Source organism: Oncorhynchus nerka, linkage group LG22, assembly GCF_034236695.1.
Source record: "Oncorhynchus nerka isolate Pitt River linkage group LG22, Oner_Uvic_2.0, whole genome shotgun sequence".
Taxonomy (NCBI): domain Eukaryota; kingdom Metazoa; phylum Chordata; class Actinopteri; order Salmoniformes; family Salmonidae; genus Oncorhynchus; species Oncorhynchus nerka.
This window is the reverse complement of record NC_088417.1, coordinates 58,970,398-58,991,532: the sequence shown is the minus strand read 5'-3', so window position 1 is coordinate 58,991,532 and position 21,135 is coordinate 58,970,398. Positions and strand designations below refer to the sequence as shown.

Genomic DNA, 21,135 nt, shown 5'->3' with positions numbered 1-21,135 from the left:
AATATGCATAGGCCCCTGCCCCGTGTCTTACCAGAGGCTGATGTTCTATCCTGCCGATAGAGTGTATAACCCACCAGCTGTATGTTCTTAATGTCGTTTTTAATCTCCCGTTGGTAGGATATTCGTCCTTTCAGTTGGTCGCATTTATGTTCCAGCAATTGAACGTTAGCTAGCAGAACAGAAGGCAAGGGCATGGGCATCCCGATCTCTTTCTGCGAAACATATGTTTCCTTTTCCAGCGAATCACAGGGATCTGGGCCTGGTCGTGTGTCTAGTATATCCCTCGCATCCGACTCTTGAATAAGAACTCCTCATCCAATTTGAGGTGAGTAATCCCAGTTTTGATGTTCAGGAGCTCTTTTCGGTCATAAGAGATGGTAGCAGCAACATTATGTCCAAAAGTTACAAACAACGTAAAAAAAAAATATTTTTTTTTAACATTTTTTTTTAATAGCATGGTTGGTTAATTAAGAGCCAATAAAACAGCAGCCATCCCCTCTGGTGCCATCTTAATAATCACTGCTACCTTACCTTACCTGACACCCTAGACCCACTTCAATTTACTTAACGTCTTCTCACTATCAACTACGTTTATTTTCAGCAAACGTAACATGTGTAAATATTTGTATGAACATAACAGGATTCATCAACTGAGACATAAAATGAAAAGGTTCCACAGACACGTGACTAACAGAAATGGAATAATGTGTCCCTGAACAAAGGGGGGGTCAAAATCAGAAGTAAAAGTCAGTATCTGGTGTGGCCACCAGCTGCATTAAGTACTGCAGTGCGTCTCCTCCTCATGGACTGCACCAGTTCTTGCTGTGAGATGTTACCCCACTCTTCCACCAAGACACCTGCATGTTCTCGGACATTTCTGGGGGAATGGCCCTAGCTCTCCACCTCCGATCCAACAGGTCCCAGACATGCTCAATGGGATTGAGATCCGGGATTTTCGCTGGCCATGGCAGAGCACTGACATTCCTGTCTTGCAGGAAATCACTCACAGAACGAGCAGTATGGCTGGTGGCATTGTCATGCCGGAAGGTAATGTCAGGATGAGCCTGCAGGAAGGGTACCACATGAGGTAGGAGGATGTCTTCCCTGTAACACACAGCGTTGAGATTGCCTGCAATGACAACAAGCTCAGTCCGATGATGCTGTGACATACCACCCCAGACCATGACGGAACCGCCACCTCCAAATCAATCCCAGTCCAGAGTACATGCTTCGGTGTAAACGCTCATTCCTTATAAATAAACAGAAAACGCAAATCCGACCATCACCCTGGTGAGACAAAACCGTGACTCGTCAGAGCAGAGCACTTTTTTCCAGTCCTGTCTGGCCCAACGACGGTGGGTTTGTGCCAATAGGCGATGTTGTTGCCGCTGATGTCTGGTGAGGACCTGCCTTACAACAGGCCTACAAGCCCTCAGTCCAGCCTCTCTCAGCCTATTGCGTACAGTCTGAGCACTGATGGAGGGATTGTGCGTTCCTGGTGTAACTCGGGCAGTTGTTGTTGACATCCTGTACCTGTCCCACAGGTGTGATGGTCGGATGTACCGATCCTGTACAGGTGGTCGACCACTGCAAGGACGATCAGTTGTCCATTCTGTCTCCCTGTAGCGCTGTTTTGGGCGTCTCACAGTACAGACATTGCAATTTATTGCCCTGGTCATATCTGCAGTCCTCATGCCTCCTTGCAGCATGCCTAAGGTACTTTCAAGCAGATGAACAGGGACCCTGGGCATCTTTCTTTTGGTGTTTTTCAGAGTCAGTAAAAAGGCCTCTTTAGTGTCCTTAATTGCCTATCGTCTGTAAGTTGTTAGTGTCTTAACGACCGATCCACAGGTGCATGTTCATGAATTGTTTATGGTTAATTGAACAAGCAACAATCTGTGAAGTTATTTGGATTTTTACGAATTATCTATGAAAGACAGGGTCCCGAAAAAGTGCTGTTTTTTTGCTGAGTTTATTTAGCAGATGTTATTATGGGTATAGCAAAATGCTTGTGCAAAGTTGCTTAGGAGCTAGAAGTAAAGCTTCCATAAATGTCAGCACCATCTTTCAATCTAATGACTAGGAATACCTCCGTAAGAATGCTGTTCATTGACAATAGTTCAGCCTTTTTTGGTATTTTGTATTTTATTTGGATCCCCATTAGCTGTTGCAAAAGCAGTAGCTACTCTTCCTGGGGTCCACACAAAACATAATACAGAATGACATAATACAGGCACACATAGACTACATATCAATGCATACACACAAACTATCTAGGTCAAATAGGGGAGAGGCGTTGTGCCGCGATGTTACTTTATCTGTTTTTTGAAACCAGGTTTGCTGTTTATTTGAGCAATATGAGATCCAATAAGGGCTCTATATAATACTTTACAGTTTCTTGATTTTGTTCTTGATTTGGGGACTGCAGCACTGGACCACACGACTGAACAATAATCAAGATTAGCCAAAACTAGGGCCTGCAGAGCTTGCTTTTTGGAGTGTGGTGTAAAAAACATCTTTATTACGGAGAGACCTCTCCCCATCTTTACAACCATTGAATCTACAGTTGAAGTCGGAAGTTTACATACACTTAGGTTGGAGTCAAACCTCTCTGGGATATGTGGGACGGTAGCGTCCCACCTCACCAACAGCCAGTGAAGTTGCAGGGCACCAAATTCAAAACAACAGAAATCCCATAATTAAAATTCCTCAAACATACAAGTATTTTACACCATTTTCAAGATAAACTTGTTGTAAATCCAGCCACAGTGTCTGATTTCAAAAAGGCATTACGATGAAAGCACGCCAAACGATTATGTTAGGTCAGTACCTAGTCACAGAAAAACACAGCCATTTTCTTTCCAGCCAAAGAGAGGAGTCACAAAAAGCAGAAATAGAGATAAAATGAGTCACTAACCTTTGATGATCTTCATCAGATGACACTCATAGGACTTCATGTTACACAATACATGTATATTTTGTTCAATAAAGTTCATACTTATATCCAAAAATCTCAGTTTACATTGGCGTGTTATGTTCAGTAGTTCCAAAACATCCGGTGATTTTGCAGAGAGCCACATCAATTTACAGAAATACTCATCATAAACTTTGATAAAAGATACAAATGCTATGCATGGAATTTTAGATCAACTTCTCCTTCTTGAGTGTAGGTGGCAGGATTTTCGTTTTTGGCAAAAAAAAACGTACCCATTTGAAACTGCCCATTTCTCAGGCCCATAAACTAAAATATGCATATAATCAGATTATGATAGAAAACAATCTAAAGTTTCCAAAACTGTCAAAATATTGTCTGTGAGTATAACAGAACTGACATTGCAGGCGAAAACCTGAGGAAAATCAAACCAGGAAGTGGCTTCTATTTTGAAAGCTCCTTGTTCCATAGCCTGCATTTGCTCCATTTAAAGGGATATCAACCAGATTCCTTTTCCTATGGCTTCCTCATGTCAACAGGCTTTCCTTCCTTCCTGTGTCAACAGGCTTTATTTTGAAAAATTAGCAAGAAAGATAACATTGCGTCAGTGGATAGCTGGGTGTTTGCAGAGTTTTGCTTGCGCCACAGAGTGGGGCAGCCATTGTCTCTCCCTCTCCTATTGAAAAAGCAACAGTCCCGGTTGATATATTATCGATGATATATTTTTAAAACCTGAGGATTGATTATAAAAAACGCTTGACATGTTTCTGTGGACATTACGGATACTATTTGGAATTTTCGTCTGCGATATCGTGACCGCTCGAGCCTGTGGATTTCTGAACATAACGCGCCAAACAAATGGAGGTATTTTGGATATAAAAATAATCTTTATGGAACAAAAGGAACATTTATTGTGTAACTGGGAGTCTGAGTGCAAACATCCGAAGATCATCAAAGATAAGCGATTTAATCTATTGCTTTTCTGACTTTCGTGACTAATCTACTTGGCTGCTAGGTGTTTGTAATATTTTGTCTACTGAGAGAGATGTTCTTACATAAACGCTTGTTCTGCTTTTGCCGAAAAGCTGTATTGAAATCTGACATGCCAGGTGGATTAAAACCTGTTAGGGATGATGCGAATTTTTGCAGCTTTTTGTTAAAAATCGCGCAACATTTCAAAGTCCTGCTACTCATGCCAGGATTATAGTATATGCATATGATAAGTATGTGTGTATAGAAAACACTCTGAAGTCTCTAAAACTGGTTAAATTGTGTCTGTGGCTATAACAGAATGCGTTTAGGAGTAAAAATCCCTGGTAAAACTGTTTACCAAAAACACAAAAAAAATATTCATCCGCCATTCAATGTATTGTCTAAGGCGAAAGAAAATAAATGAGGATCCCCTGTAAACGCCTACAGCTTCCACACGATGTCGCCAGTACTGGCATTTCAAGTCTGCTTTATCCTTGGTTAGATGACGTATAGGCCCTTCCTGTTTTAGGCTCACCACAGGATGTTGTGAAATTGAAAACATGGATGATGATTTCAAGACTTGCTGCTATCGAATACAGATCGCCCCGTGATCAATTTAATAGATTATTAACGTTTATTAATACCTAAAGTTGGTTTAGAAAAGTAGTTTGAAGTGATTTGTAAAAGTTTATAGGCAACTTTTGTAATTTTAAAAAGTGACGTTGCGTCTTGTAAAGGGGCATTTTCCTGGATCAGACCGGCTTTCAGCAAATTACATTTTGGGTGTACAATGACGGATTTAAATCGGGAAAAAGACCCAATTGTGATGTTTATGGGACATATAGGAGTGCCAACAAAGAAGCTCGTCAAAGTTAATGAATGTTTTATATTTTATTTCTGCGTTTTGTGTAGCGCCGGCTACCGCAAAATATTTTGTTTAGGTGTCGTTCAGCTATTTTGGGGGGTGCATGCTATCAGATAATAGCTTCTCATGCTTTCGCCGAAAAGCATTTTACAAATCTGACTTGGTGGCTAGATTCCCAACGAATGTAGCTTTAATTCAGTACCTTGCATGTGTGTTTTAATGAAAGTTTGAGTTTTATCGAGTACTACAGGTGGCGCTCTTTAATTGCATGGATTTAGGTTCCTGCAAAGGAACTAAATTCTGCATCATCCCTAAGAGGTTTTAACAACAAGCTAACCTGTGTTTTGCTATATTGCACTTGTGATTTCATGAAAATGTAATATGTTTAGTAATTTAATTTGAATTTGGCGCGCTGCAATTCAGCAGGTGTTGATGAAAATGATCCCGTTAACGGGATGGGTGCGTCAAGAAGTTAATGCAACCGCTGTGTCAGATTTCAAATAAACTTTACGGAAAAAGCTAACCATGCAATAATCTGAGTATGGCGCTCAGACATAAAAACAAGCCATGCAGATACCAGCCATGTTGTGGAGTCAACAGAAGTAAGACATAGCATTATAAATATTCACTTACCTTTGATGATCGTCATCAGAATGCACTCCCAGGAATCCCAGTTCCACAATAAATGTTTTTTTTGTTCGATAAAGTCCATAATTTATGTCCAAATACCTCATTTTTTTCATATATTTAGTACACAATCCAAACTCACGAGGCGCGGGCAAGTCCAGGCGAAAGTTCAGACGAAAAGTCATATTACAGTTCGTAGAAACATGTTAAACAAAGTATAGAATCAATCTTTAGGATGTTTTTATCATAAATCTTCAATAATGTTTCAACTGGAGAATTCCTTTGTCTGTAGAAATGCAATGGAACGCAGCTAACTCTCACAGGAGTGCGCGAGACAGAGCTCATGGCACTCTGCCATGAGACACCTGACTCAATCAGCACTCATGCCCCCCTCCGAGACAGTAGAAGCCTCAAACAAGGTTCTAAAGACTGTTGACATCTAGTGGAAGCCTTAGGAAGTGCAATATGACCCCATAGACACTGTATATTCGATAGGCAATGACTTGAAAAAACGTACAAACCTCCGATTTCCCACTTCCTGGTTGGATTTTTCTCAGGTTTTTGGCTGCCATATGAGTTCTGTTATACTCACAGACATCATTCAAGTTGGTTAGAACATCTACTTTGTGCATGACACAAGTCATTTTTCCAACAATTGTTTACAGACATATTGTGGGGGTGCTTCGCTGCTGGAGGGACTGTTGCACTTCACACAATAGATGGCATCATGAGGTAGGAAAATTATGTGGATATATTGAAGCAACATCTCAAGACATTAGTCAGGAAGTTAAAGCTTGGTTGCAAATTTGTCTTCCCAAATGGACAATGACCCCAAGTATACTTCCAAAGTTGTGGCAAAATGGCTTAACCTCTTCCCTCTACTCGGGACGCTTGCGTCCCAACTAGAGCTCTGGAAATGCAAATGTGCTACGCTAAATGCTAATAGTATTAGTTAAAACTCAAAAGTTCATTAAAATACACATGCAGGGTATCAAATTAAAGCTACACTCGTTGTGAATCCAGGCAACAAGTCAGATTTTTAAAATGCTTTTCGGCGACAGCATGAGAAGCTATTATCTGATAGCATGCACCAATACACTACAACACAAAAGCACAGCAGGGGACGTAAACAAAATAATTAGCATTTCGGCGTTACACAAACCGCACAATAAAATAGAAAACAGTCATTACCTTTCACCATCTTCTTTGTTGGCACTCCTAGATGTCCCATAAACACTATTGGGTCTTTATTTAGATTAAATCGGGCCATATAAAGCCAAGATATCGTTATATGTAGACTGTGTGATAAATGAAAAAAACAGCGATTTCACAACGTAACGTCATTTTTTTAAATTCAAAAAGTAGACGATAAACTTTCACAAAACACTTCGAAATACGTTTGTAATGCTACTTTAGGTATTAGTAAACGTTAATAAGCGATAAAAATCATCAGGAGGCGATGTAAAAATCATTAGCTGTCGTCTTGGAAAAAATTTCACGAGAGAGCTCTTCAAAATGATCTGGGCGGAGACTGGAGGTAAGTGATTCCCCTGTTTCGGTTCAACCAAGAATCAAAGATGATTCAATTCACAAGACTCTAGACAACATGGGGATGCTGTGGGAGTTGAATGCTCGGTCTTATCTAATTCGGCTCACTGTGAACAATTGCTGGAAGTGGCGCAAGGATATTTATTTCCATTTTCTGTGATCAGGTTTTCCTGCGCTTTCCGATGTAACGCACGTTATGTTATAGCCACAGTCGTGATTTAACCAGTTTTAAAAACGTCCGAGTGTTTCCTATCCACACATTCTAACCATATGAACGTACTATATTCCTGGCATGAGTAGCAGGGCGCTGAAATGTTGCGCGATTTTTAACAAAATGTTCAAAAAAGTAGAGGGTAGGAGCAAGAAGTTAAGGACAACAAAGTCAAGGTATTGGAGTGGCCATCACAAAGCCCTGACCTCAATCCTATAAAACATTTGTGGGGAGAACTGAAAAAGCGTGTGCGAGCAAGGAGGCCTACAAACCTGACTCAGCTACACCAGTTTTGTCAGGAGGAATGGGCCAAAATTCACCCAACTTATTGTGGGAAGCTTGTGGAAGGCTACCCAAAACGTTTGACTCAAGTTAAACAATTTAAAGGCAATGCTACCAAATACTAATTGAGTGTATGTAAACTTCTGACCCACTGGGAATGTGATGAAAGAAATAAAAGCTGAAATAAATAATTCTCTCCTATTATTCTGACATTTCACATTCTTAAATTAAAGTGGTGATCCTAACTGACCTCAGACATGGAGTTTTTACAAGGATAAAATGTCAGCAATTGTTAAAAACTCAGTTTAAATGTATTTGGCTAAGGTGTATGTAAACTTCTGACTTTAACTGTATATGTTTTGACAATGACAGTTTACAATTTAAGGTAATGCCAAGTAATTTTGTCTCATCAACTTGTTCAACAACCACACCATTCATTACCAGATTTAGCTGAGGTATAGAAGTTAAGCAATGATTTGTACCAAATACAATGCTCAGGGTTTTAGAGATGTTCAGGACCAGTTTATTACTGGCCACCTATTCCAAAACAGACTGCAACCTTTGTTAAGGGTTTTAGTGACTTCATTAGCTGTGGTTGATGATGCGTATATGGTTGAATTGTCAACATATATGGATACACATGCTTTGCTTAATTTCAGTGCAGGTCATTGGTAAAACATTTAAAAGAGTAGAGGGCCTAGAGAGCTGCCTGCGGTACACCACACTTTACATGTTTGACATTAGAGAAGCTTCCATTAAAGTAAACCCTCTGAGTTCTATTAGATGAATCCACAATATGGTATTTTTCAACAACAGGTCATGGTCAATGATATCAGACTGCATTGAAGTCTAACAGTACAGCTCCCACAATCTTCTTATTATCAGTTTATTTCAACCAATCATCAGTCATTTGTGTCAGTGCAGTACATGTTGAGTGCCCTTCTCTATAAGCAGCTGAATATCTGTTGTTAATTTTTTCCAACAGTTTTCTAAGAGCTGGCTGTTAGAACCAGTAAAGGCCACTTTACCACTCTTGGCTAGCAGAATGACTTTGGCTTCCCTCCAGGCCTGAGGACAAAGACTTTCCTCTATGGTCAGATTCAAAATATGGTAGATAGTAGTGGCTATAGAGTAAGCTACCATCCTCAGTAGCTTTCCATCTAGTTGTCAATGCCAGGAGATTTGTCATCATTGATCGATAACAATAATTTTTCCACCTCTCCCACAATAACTATAAAAAATTCAAACTTGCACTACTTTTCTTTCATTATTTGTTTTTTTTATTCGTGAATACAATTGCTCACTGTTCATGGTTGGCATTTCCTGCCTAAGTTTCCCCACTTTGCAAATGAAATAATCATCAAAATAATTGGCAACATCAAATGGTTTTGTGAGGAATAAGCCATCTGATTTGATGAAAGATGGAGTTGAATTTGTCTTTCTGCCCATAATTTAATTTAAAGTACTCAAGTTTTTTTTCACCCATTATTCTTTATATCATTGATCTTGGCTTCATATTTAAGTTTATTCTTCTTTTTGTTGAGTTTAGTCACATAATTCCTCAATTTGCAGTAAGTAAGCCAGTCAGATGTGCACCCAGACTTATTAGCCACTCCTTTTGCCCCATCTCTTTCAACCATACAGTTGTTCAATTCATCAATCCATGGAGCCTTAACAGTTCTATGTTTATCAATAATTGGAAGAAGAAATTTCATAAATTCATCAAGTGCAGCGTCTGGCGTCATTAATCACATCAGACCAACAAATATGTTTAACATAATCCACATAAGAGTCACAGCAAAGTATTATACACTATTTTAGGCCCAGCTGTTGGAACTTTGGCCTTCCTGGATATAGCCACTATATTGTGTTCACTGCATCCAATGGGTATTGATACAGTTTTAGAACAAGGTTCTACAGCATTTGTAAAAATGTGATCTATACATGTGGATGATCTTGTTCCTGTAGTGTTTGCAAACACCCTGGTAGGTTGATTAACAACCTGAACCAGATTACAGGCACTGGTTACAGTAAGAAGCTTCCTCTTGAGTGGACAGCTTGATGAAAACCAGTCAATATTCAGGTCCCCATGAAAGTAGACCTCTCTGTTTCAATCACATACATTATCAAGCATTTCACACATATTATTTAGATACTGACTGTTAGCTCTTGATCCCTATAGCAACACCCCAAAATAAAATGCTTTAGATTTGCCAAGTGAACCTGTAACCACCACACTTCAATAACACTTGACATATGATCTTCTCTAAGCATTACAGGGATATGGCTCTGAATATAACCTTCAACCCTCCAAGCTCATCCAAGCTCATCATTAAGCTCGAGGCCCTGTGTCTGAACCCCACCCGGTGCAACTGGGACCTGGACTTCCTGACGGTCCGCCCCTAGGTGGTGAAGGTACGAAACAACACCTCCACTTCACTGATCCTCAATCAGGGGCCCCACAAGGGTGCATTCTTAGCCCCCTCCTGTACGTCCTGTTCACCCATGACTGCGTGGCCACACGCCTCCAACTCAATCATCAAGTTTGCAGACGACACAACAGTAGCGAGCCTGATTACCAACGATGACGAGGCAGCCTATAGGGAAGAGGTGAGGGCCTGGCAGAGTAGTGTCACAAAAATTACCTCTCCCTCAAAACTAAGGAGCTGATCATGGACTTCAGGAAACAGCAGAGGGAGCACGCCCATATCCACATCAATGGGACCGTAGTGGAGAAGCACCTCTTAATCAGGAGGCTGAAGAAATTCGAATTCGTCCTTAAGACCCTTACAAACTTTTACAGATGCACAATTGAGAGTATCTTGTCTGGCTGTATCACCGAGCTGGTACGGCAACTGCACCGCCCGCAATTGCAGGGCTCTCCAGAGGGTGGTGCGGTCTACCCAACACATCACCGGGGGCACAATCTCTGCCCTCCAGGACACCTACAGCACCCAATGTCACAGGAAGGCCAAAAAGATCATCAAGGACATCAACTACCCGAGCCACGACCTGTTCACCCCGCTATCATTTTGAAGGCGAGGTCAGTACAGGTGCATCAAAGCTGGGACCGAGAGACTGAAAAACAGCTTCTATCTCAAGGCCAACAGACTGTTAAATAGCCATCATTAGCCGGCTAGCCAGTTACTCAATCCTGCACCTTAGAGGCTGCTGCCCTGTTTACATAGACATGGAATCACTGGCCACTTTAATAATGGAACACTAGTCACTTGAATATAGTTTACATACTGCTTTAGTCATCTCATATGTATATACTGTGTTCCATTCTAAGGTAGTTTAGTCAATGCCACTCACCTTTTTTAACTAGGCAAGTCAGTTAAGAACAACATCTTATTTACAATCACAGCCTACAAAAAGACAAAATTGCCTCCTGTGGGGATGGGGGCTGGGATTAAAAATTAAAATAAATTAAATAAGACTATCGGACAAAACACAAATCACGACAAGAGAGACAACACTACATAAAGAGAGACCTAAGATGACAACATAGCATGTCAGCAACTCATGACAACACAGCATAATGACAACAACATGGTGGCAACACAACATGGCAGCAGCACAACATGGTAGCAGCACAAAACAGGGTAAAAACATTATTGGGCACAGACAACAGCACAAAGGGCAAGAAGGTAGAGACAACAATACATCACGCAAAGCAGCCACAGCTGTCATTATTAGTGTCCATGATTGAGTCTTTGAATGAAGAGATTGAGATAAAACTGTCCAGTTTGAGTGTTTTTTGGAGCTCGTTCCAGTCGCAAGCTGCAGCGAACTGAAAAGACGAGCAACATTACTTGTCTTAATATTCATATATTTCATAATTCCATTCTTTTAATTTTAGATTTGTGTCTATTGTTGTGAACTGTTAGATACTACTGCACTGTTGGAGCTAGGAACACAAGCATATTGCTACACCTGCAATAAAATCAGCTAAATATGTGTATGTGGCCAATAAAATATGATTTGATTTAAGAAGAAGGGAGCAGCTGCAGACCAGAAGACTGCTTCCAAGGCAGCACTGGTCCACAACTGCCTTGTCAGTCGGGTGAGTACTATTGGTTGGTACTGTATGTGCCTTTAGGTTCCTCTCCATGTGTAGACTTTTGTACTGGCCTGTGTGGTACAGTCTTTCATATGTGTAGTAGTTTGTTGGAATTCAAAGCAATAGAATGCATCTAAGCCACAGATTTTTTTACTTCCTCCATTTTGTACTTGACCTTTATAGATGCAGACCTGAAGACATTCAAGCAGCACTTTGAGAGAGAGAGCAGGCATCCCAAGTCTCCAACGGTTCAGTACTGGTTGATGTACAGGCATTAGTGATCACACACTCTCAAACGGACCTACAGCCGGGGTAAGATTACTCCATCATTCACACACAGTAGACATAGTGTAAACATCCATGTTGTCAACAAAATGCTGTCCTCAATGCTTATTAAGTTGTATTATGTATGGCTCAATTTGTTGAAATACTGTGATCACTTATTGTCTTTAATGTTGTGAGTCACAGACACACGATGACCACGATTTGAATGCTACAACTGAGACGGAATGACGTCGAGGGACACACACAGAGACTCAAGAGAATTACTGGACATGAATCAGATATTTGTGACATGGACCTAAAAGGGGTGTAGAAGGACATCAGCACCCAATGTTATGTTGATTCTATGGCCAACTATCTCTCTAGCTACCCCTTATTCCGCAATATGCCTTTTATGTCCCATGGCCCCTCAACTTCCATCACTTTGGAACACTCCGTCTTATCTCTATAAACCCACCCTGCCTTCACCTATTTTCCCTATGCTGCTTCCTTCACTTCTCCTGATTGAATAGCATTTAGACTCAGTAACACGTTTAGAAGTGTTGTTGTGTACTGTTTCTGTTAATTGTTTTACCTGTGTGATGCTGTCCTGCTTATTCTGAGTGAATGCAGTGGTAAATGTACTGCTCACAATTGACAGCGGAGTTCAAGTGTGTGAATATAGCTGTGTTTATGCATGGCTTCCTTGTTTTGAGTCTGTTAACTGTGTTTCTCATTCTGCTGGACTTGACCTAGTATTTTATATTAAACCTACCGTATGCATCCAGTTGTTTCTCCATTTGTAACTCTCCCACCAAAAATCACAATATGCTGATTTTGTGTTGTTGGTTCTGGTCTAATTCCTGTAATGGAAAAGCAAAATAATCTGTGCGCCCTCGGATAGTAATTATAGTTCATATGGGGCTTTTCGATGTCCTAGGTTTGTGCCATTTATGAATAAATAATGTAATCTTTACTTCAAGTCAGATATTTATATGTTATATTTGAAATGCATATGTATGCATTGTTTACTATTTCGATTGAATTAAAACAGTGTAATTGTTGGAGTTCAGGTTTTTCAAGTAATTGATGGGTGACTAGGTTCATCCTTGTCAAATAAATATGCTTGTTCATTAATGATTATGGATACATTCTGCAATGTGTTTTAATCTGGCTTTAAATCTGTAAAAGAACATGTCAACAAGTTAGTTCTGAATTGCTTTAATACAGCAGTGCATTCTGACACCATGAATTGAAATAGATTTCAACTGGCTGAAGAAGGGGATCTGGTAAAATAAGAGGATTTTGCTTGTGGGCGGTGTTATAACCACGGTGGGCATGGGTTTGTGCCAGGACTGTCAAGGACTGTCCGATGCGTGTCCACATTCAACAGAGAACACTTCGCCTGGGACCACATTCATAACTTCTAACCGACATCACTAAAGTGGGTTTATACTTTCATTTTAGTACATCATTTTGCTTTATTTGAACTAATGATAGCTAGCTACCAAGTGAATGGACCGGTTTTGCCAAAAGTAAACGATGTGTAACATCAAGTTTTGCAACAACATCAATGAATGCTGCTTTCAAGCCAATCTACTAAATTTAGACTACAGAAAGAAGTATATAAAACTGATCATGACTAGATTTAAAACTAATTTCACTGCATTTGTTTAGTCAACATGCAATAATAGATGTATACTATCAATCACTAAAATGAATTCTTTGAGATTTAGATTGAACAAAATCAGATTAACTGACTCTAGCCTACCCTTTGAACTGCTGATTATATTGTGAAGGTTTCACAGTTAGCATCATTTTACAGCATTTTATTTTAAGCAATCTAAAAGTTGATGAAGAACTATCTCTCTCCCAAATTCCCAATGTATTTTCGAGAAAAATAATTTGGTATCAGCGTTGCTGGCTTCATCAAACCCTTGTGCTTGGTCTTATATATTTGTTTGACGTCCTATACATGAGGCCAAATTTACCATATTATCCTGGAGACATACTTACAGACTCATTGTACATTGTACAGTCCCTTTTTTTGCGTGAGTGATATCTTTAAACTTTAAACAATTTGAAATTTGAAAACAAAATCATTGTTTAGGTGTTTTCAATTCTGTGGCTGCATGAAATATCAAACATAATGTGAATTCAGCAATGCGATTTGTTTACTTAATCTTTGTGGCTCCCTGATGAAACAGTAGCATCCATTACGAGACAAAAAATTACAGGAAATGTATTTAACTACAGACGGTTATTTAATTTGAGAGGCTCAGCAATGTTAGGATTTTGAAAATTATGTAGTGTACACCCGACATTAGCCAACCTAGAACGTTGTGTTGAATAGATTCCACAATTCAGACTTAAAAGAGTGCTTGACTCATTCTCAACACTGTGTGTACCCATATACACTCTGAAATCTATGCCCACTGTGATGTATAGCACCGCCCACTGGGAGAAATGGCATGAAAAGGGTGTGTCCCAATATTGTCTAGGTAGGTAGCTAGGTAACTTGGTTCTTTGCAAACAATTTGCTTAGCATTCATGGAACATTGAAAATATTTGACTGCATAATATTTGACTGCATTGAGTGCATAAATAAGCCAACCAATATTATTTAAATAAATGATGGAACAGTAAATGAAATTGTTCAACATATCTTTTGTTTTGGGTCAAGGTAGCTAGCTTGCCAGCTGACAGCAAAGGTGTCAGCTAGCGATAAAGTGCAGGAGCCTGCAGGGATTTGTAGTCTTGCATGATGTCTACTTTGATGCTAATTAAGATTTTCAAATCTGAGAGTAAATAGAGACAAATATATTGACAAAAGTCACCTTGTGTGAGAGAGATTTACACGGTTACCCAAACGTCACATCAGGAAAACCTACATGAAACACAGGAAAAAGGAATGATGAAAAAACGATTGGAACCATGTCCGTGTTGCCAGCTTTGATACCACAAAAAGTGTGTGAAGTGTGTTAGCATCACACAGAGGCAAAATAATCCTACTACTGTAAATACTATGTTTTAAAATGGTCAGGACAAAGTTTGTCTCCAACTGCAGAGAAGAGCAATTCATGTTGGCCAGTACTGTCAAGACAGTAATTTTCCCATCTTTTTATCTGCAAAGAGTCTTCTTTTCAAACTTTTTCTAACATGCTACAAGTAGACAAAATGTTTCAAACAGAAACGTCTCCTACGGGAAGCCTTCGAGGCCATCCTGCCAATTTTCTCATCTCACACAAACTTTCGCTTTCATAACTTTTTGGGGGAGGGTCATATTTCTGACAATGTCATAATAAGAAATGCCTTCTCAATAAATACATTACCTTAACACATAGACCAGTTATGCATAAATCTGATGTTCATCTGCAAGCTTAGTATGGCCACAGCAAGTGTACGGTAAATAACATTGTGTAGTCTTACTCGTTCATCATCAACATTTCTACAGTGCCTTCAGGCCTAGCATGGCGTGCTACATGCAGTTACCATGGGAGTATGTTTCTGCTGATTATGAGAAACAACATGAACCTCTAAGCAACTTAAGGTAGAAGATGCCCCAAAACCAGCAAAAGAAAAGGTTGAGGGTCAAGGCTTTTATCATGAGTGTGGGCTCTGCTTGTCAGTGTGGTCCGATATAGGGCCATTATATTGGCCTAGAATGGTCATTCATTATTAATAGTCTCTGCCGATTGCCTGAGCTGCCCAAAACTGCAATGTCTTCTCTTGAATTTGGACAATTATCCATACGAAATTATTCTTCATCTCTTTTGAAATATTTGACCATTTAAGCATATTTTTGCTCACTTTGCCATTCCAAATGTTATCAGAGGTTGATTCCCTCCATCCCGAGATTATAGTTTCATTTGAGTAACATTTTGATGGAAATTACATCTAAAATGCATTCACCTTCAAGGGAGTGGAATCCATCCTAGGATGACAGCTGAGTTTCCACCCAACTAAGCATAATCACAGATGAGGAAAAACAACATTTACTGTTGCACAAGAAGTACTGTGTGCAGGCCCTTTCAGGGTGAACGAACACCACCATTCTCTCTGTCCCTGGACTTCTTAGGAATAAATAAGTACTTTCATTTGCTATAGTGCTCACCAGGCCGTGTACCCACCAATGTGCTGATATATTTCATGCTTTGCCTACTGTCAAAATAAATGTAGACTGCATAGCTTGGAAAAATCGCTAGAGCCTTCAAAAAGTACCGCTTTATTACTGAGCCTTCAAAAGTTACATATGCAGACAAATGTTTATTTTCAAACATTTTGCCAAAAAATCATGTTTCTTGCATGTTTAGTCTAAATTACAGCAAATTCTTAAATGATGCCATATTCAGAGTTGAGCTCAAGGTCAAGGCCTTCATTGACTGGGCTCAGTATCAATGATACTTTAGTTAGCATGCATGTCATTTCCTCCTAGGGAAGTCATATAAAGGTCAGATGAGCCATGCCTACCTAATACAAGGTATCAGCATATCTATGTTGAATATCTCTCCAGGGAACTGAGTGAATAGAGCTATTGATAATTCAGAAAGAAGATGACTGCACATTCAATTAATTGAAGGGCACCATATGCTTAAATCATTTCCTCTGGATTACACAGTCTTACTGTGACTAAAGACTCTTTAAAAGTACTGTAAGTTTCCTAAATATACCTGTGAATTTACTCCTAACCCACAGGTCATTGAAATGGTAGACTCAGCCATATAGTTAAAAATGTAATGTTCCATCGCCCTATATATTGTAGCTTAAAGGCCCACTATGCAATTCGAAAAAGAGTAAAACCACAACCCTGCCACTTGGTTTGCTATAAAGTTGAGGGATGTAGAACGTCATTATATTTTGGGTTATGGTGGGGTTAGACAGTTGCCTAAAGCTCATGGCATGGGGTATGTATAAGTTATATTTGTATATACTGTATAATTAATGTACATTATCCAGACTGTCTAAATATCACAGAGTAGGCCTTTTAATTAACATGAGGCTGTTCAAGCTGATAAACAGCTCTGATGTTATAGTAAGTCTATCACAACATGTTGTCACCCTAATCAGCTGGGGGTGTTTTGGAAATACGTGTTTCACCGAGATGTTCCCCCCTACCTAGCAACCCACGTTAATTAAGAACACATATCTTAGATTTGCTGAGGTCAGCATGAGGGGTTTTAATTAAAAAGCCATTGAGTTTGATGTGGACGTTGTGCAAGCAGACCATGCTCAGGTTGCATCACTGGCTAGATAGAGTTTTAATTAACTCTTATCTTAGCCCAATTTCTTCGGATGGGGTCATCATCATACTTCGCCCACTAACAACCTTATAATAAATTGAACACCGCCTCAGTAAATCCAAGGGACTGTGTGCATGTCAAAACAAACAGTGACCCCTATATCCCTGGCTCCGGCTGCCAAATCAACCCTCATGCATACAAACATGCATATTTCCGTGGATGAAATTAGAAGGGCAATGCTTTGGGTGTGTTAATATGTGATCTGGGATGGAATAACATGCTTATAATAACATTGCGAACTTCTCCTAGCGCAGTGATGTGCACTGCATACCCTAGTTCAGGGCTCTCCAATCCTGTTCCTGGAGAGCTACCCCCCTGTAGGTTTTCGCTCTAACCTCAGTTGTAACTAACTTGATTCAGTTTATCAACCAGCTAATTATTAGAATCAGGTGCGCTAGATTAGGGTTGGAGGGAAAACCTACAGGTCCAGGAATAGGGTTACTTGCAGCCAAGACCCGGAGGACACATAAGTGCTTATGATAATGCTATGGAACGATGTTTGGGTAGAGCTATTCAACAACCAGCTCATGCCGTACATTGCAAAAACCTATGCATGGTACCTACTGCAGGTATAGGTCAAATGTATTTACTCACAAACTTCACTGGGACCAAACATTGTGTAATTTCAACATTGACAGTATGTCTAGGGCTACAAATATACATTTCAGGAATGAGCTGCACACACTAAACAAAATCTCTTTCCGATACTATTTAAGCATTAAATGTACACAACGTTTTATAAGTATTTGAAAATAAACTATGAAATATATCTCCAAATACACGCCCCCCCCCATCTCACACACACGCATGTGCAGACACACACACACACAATAGTATAGCCTTCCACTTATACTATTCAGTAGAGCATAGATCATTATTGATATGTTAAAGTGAGTACATGTCAGTTGATTAGCTAAGCGTTCCCAATACAGTATTCAAATAATTGACTGCATTATGTTAATGATTTAGGCAACCCGATTGGCCTATTAATTGTGGTGGTTATTGCCATTATAACGCAGACTAGGATATATAGAAGTATATACACAGCCTATAGATTTATCAATACAAATCGCTTGCTTGATCATCCACTGGGGTGGTAAAAATAGCGGGAGTAGGGATGCTGCGCAGATGGTTCACAGTTGTATAATGCGCGCCTGAGAGCACTGACTAGCCTGCGCAAGGCACACACTCATTATGAAGGAGTGATTTCACTTGATTCCGCGGAGCTGGCTGTCTGGTGGATTTAGTTTATGTAGTCTACTTGACAAATAAGAATACACACCTGATTTCAGAGCATACTTGTTTTACGAGTCACTGCAGTGTTGTGCTGTAGGCTATCGGCAGAACTACCCAAGTGGAGACTTTGCTGATGCATCTTTGCGCGATCATCCATCTCTTGGCGAGTACAAATAACATACACAGAGCAGGGGAGACAGTCTAGCCTACATCAGCTTTCCGAAAAAACACATCGCCTGTTGTAGCTGCTGGACATTTCTTGGAGATATCCAAGAGTACTGGAGCCGCAGATATTGCCTACTTTATTATATTGAACGATAACACGCCACATTCTCACCTTCTATTTGAGGCAAAGAAATAGAGGTCGACCACCACAACAGCATATTGAGTGGAGTCGAATTGCTGTGGCCGTACCTACTTTGCACCGAGCAAGGAATATTTGACATTCAAGTTTCCGTGGAAGTTGAGCAGTGACGGAAAATGGGCATTTATGGTTATTTTGTGGCGCCTTGGAAATGCCTTATTGTCATCGGTCTAAGACTGCTATTCCTTGTACCTGCAGGAGTGCCAGCGAGGAGCGGGGATTCTTTTTCAAAGGACAACATCACTGTCAGACAAGGGGACAGCGCCGTCTTAAAGTAAGTAATTTAATGTATACCTTATTGGCTTGTTGAATCGTGCCATATTGCGTGGTGGTCTATAGTTAGTCAAAGTGTTTTGGAATTCATTACGGAGTCGTCTTTATATCCACAAATGTACGTTGCAAGCGTGATGTTTAGGTATGTGATAGTGTTATTATTTGTAAGAGATTTAAAAAATAACTACCTCATATATTCATCTCAAGCAAGTTTAATTGTCCTTCCATGTTATTGATTCGGGTTAAGGTATTTTTAAGGATGCTGTGGGCTGCTGGGATACTCTTATCTATGTGGGGGTGGGGATGGGGTCGTCAGCTGATCTTAATGCAATGTTATATTGTATATTGAATAGGGCAAACATTTGGATTATTCAGGATGGAATACATTTGACTATTTGTAACCACACAAAAAAAAAATATATATATATATATGAGAGAGAGAGAGAGAGAGAGAGAGAGAGAGAGAGAGAGAGAGAGAGAGAGAGAGAGAGAGAGAGAGAGAGAGAGAGAGAGAGAGAGAGAGAGAGAGAGAGAGAGAGAGAGAGAGAGAGAGAGAGAGAGAGAGACCCCCAAGTGGCTCAGTTGGTAGAGTATGGTGTTTGCAACACCAGCATAGTGGGTTCAACTCCCATGGGGACCAAAATGTATACACTCAGAGAGAGAGTGTCACTCTGGTTAAGAGTGTCAGCTAAATCACAAAAATTAGAGAGGGAAAACAATGTGATCAAATTCTATCTGAATCTCCCAAATCATGTAAGACTAAATTCAGAGGAGTAGAGCTGTCAAACTCTGTATTCATGCCTGGGGTGACTGAAGGAAAAGTGGCTCTTATGTGGGTCGAGAGTTTTAAGTTCCTTGGTGTCCACATCACCAACAAACTATCATGGTCTAAACACACCAAGAAGGTTGTGAGGAGGGCACAACAACACCGTTTCCCCCTTAGGAGACTAAAAGATTTGGCATGGGTCCTCAGATCCTCAAAACGTCATACAGCTGCACCATCGAGAGCTTCCTGACCGGTTGCATCACTGCCTGGTATAGCAACTGCTCAGCATCTGACCGTAAGGCACTACAGAGGGTTGTACGTATGCCCCCCACGCCCCCTTCATTTTTACACGGCTGCTTCTCGCTGTTTATTATCTATGCATAGTCTCTTTACAAATTACCTCGACTCCTGTATATTACCCCCTGTATATAGCCTCATTATTGATATGTACATTTATTGTACTACTTTTTGATTGACAAGATTTTTATTTACTATTTCTTGAACTGCATTGTTGGTTAAGGGCTTGTAAGTAAGCATGTCATGGTAAACGCCTGTTGTATTCGGCGCATGTGACAAATACAATTTGATTTGATTTAAATCATAAACATTTAGATACAATCTTAATACCATCTACACATTTCTGTATGCAAGTATATTCTGATTTACAGATGGCACAGATGCTGTACCCTTGGTGTCTGCTATTTGGAGTAATGACATACAGTGGGGCAAAAAAGTATTTAGTCAGTCACCAATTGTGCCAAAAAGATGAGAGAGGCCTGTAATTTTCATCATAGGTACACTTCAACTATGACAGACAAAATGAGGCAAAAAAAATCCAGAAAATCACATTGTAGGATTTTTTATGAATTTATTTGCAAATTATGGTGGAAAAAAAGTATTTGTTCAATAACAAAAGTTTATCTCAATACTTTGTTATATACCCTTTGTTGGCAATGACAGAGGTCAAACGTTTTCTGTAAGTCTTCGCAAGGTTTTCACACACTGTTGCTGGTATTTTGGCCCATTCCTCCATGCAGATCTCCTCTAGAGCAGTGATGTTTTGGGGCTGTTGCTGGGCAACACTGACTTTCAACTCCCTCCAAAGATTTTCTATGGGGTTGAGATCTGGAGACTGGCTAGGCCACTCCAGGACCTTGAAATGCTTCTTACGAAGCCACTCCTTCGTTGCCCGGGCGGTGTGTTTAGGATCATTGTCATGCTGAAAGACCCAGCCACGTTTCATCTTCAATGCCCTTGCTGATGGAAGGAGGTTTTCACTCAAAATCTCACGATACATGGCCCCATTCATTCTTTCCTTTACACGGATCAGTCTTCCTGGTCCCTTTGCAGAAAAACAGCCCCAAAGCATGATGTTTCCACCCCCATGCTTCACAGTAGGTATGGTGTTCTTTGTCCTCCAAACACGACAAGTTGA

General features: G+C 40.1%; 1 protein-coding gene across 1 annotated transcript in view; it reads left to right on the top strand.

The window, feature by feature from the left end:
- LOC115105412 (opioid-binding protein/cell adhesion molecule homolog) overlaps positions 1–21,135 on the top strand; it is a 399,656-nt gene that overhangs the window by 137,822 nt on the left and 240,699 nt on the right. Inside the window, 1 exon segment of the mRNA XM_029627437.2 lies at positions 18,860–18,935. Coding sequence (XP_029483297.2) covers positions 18,860–18,935 — 76 coding nt within the window.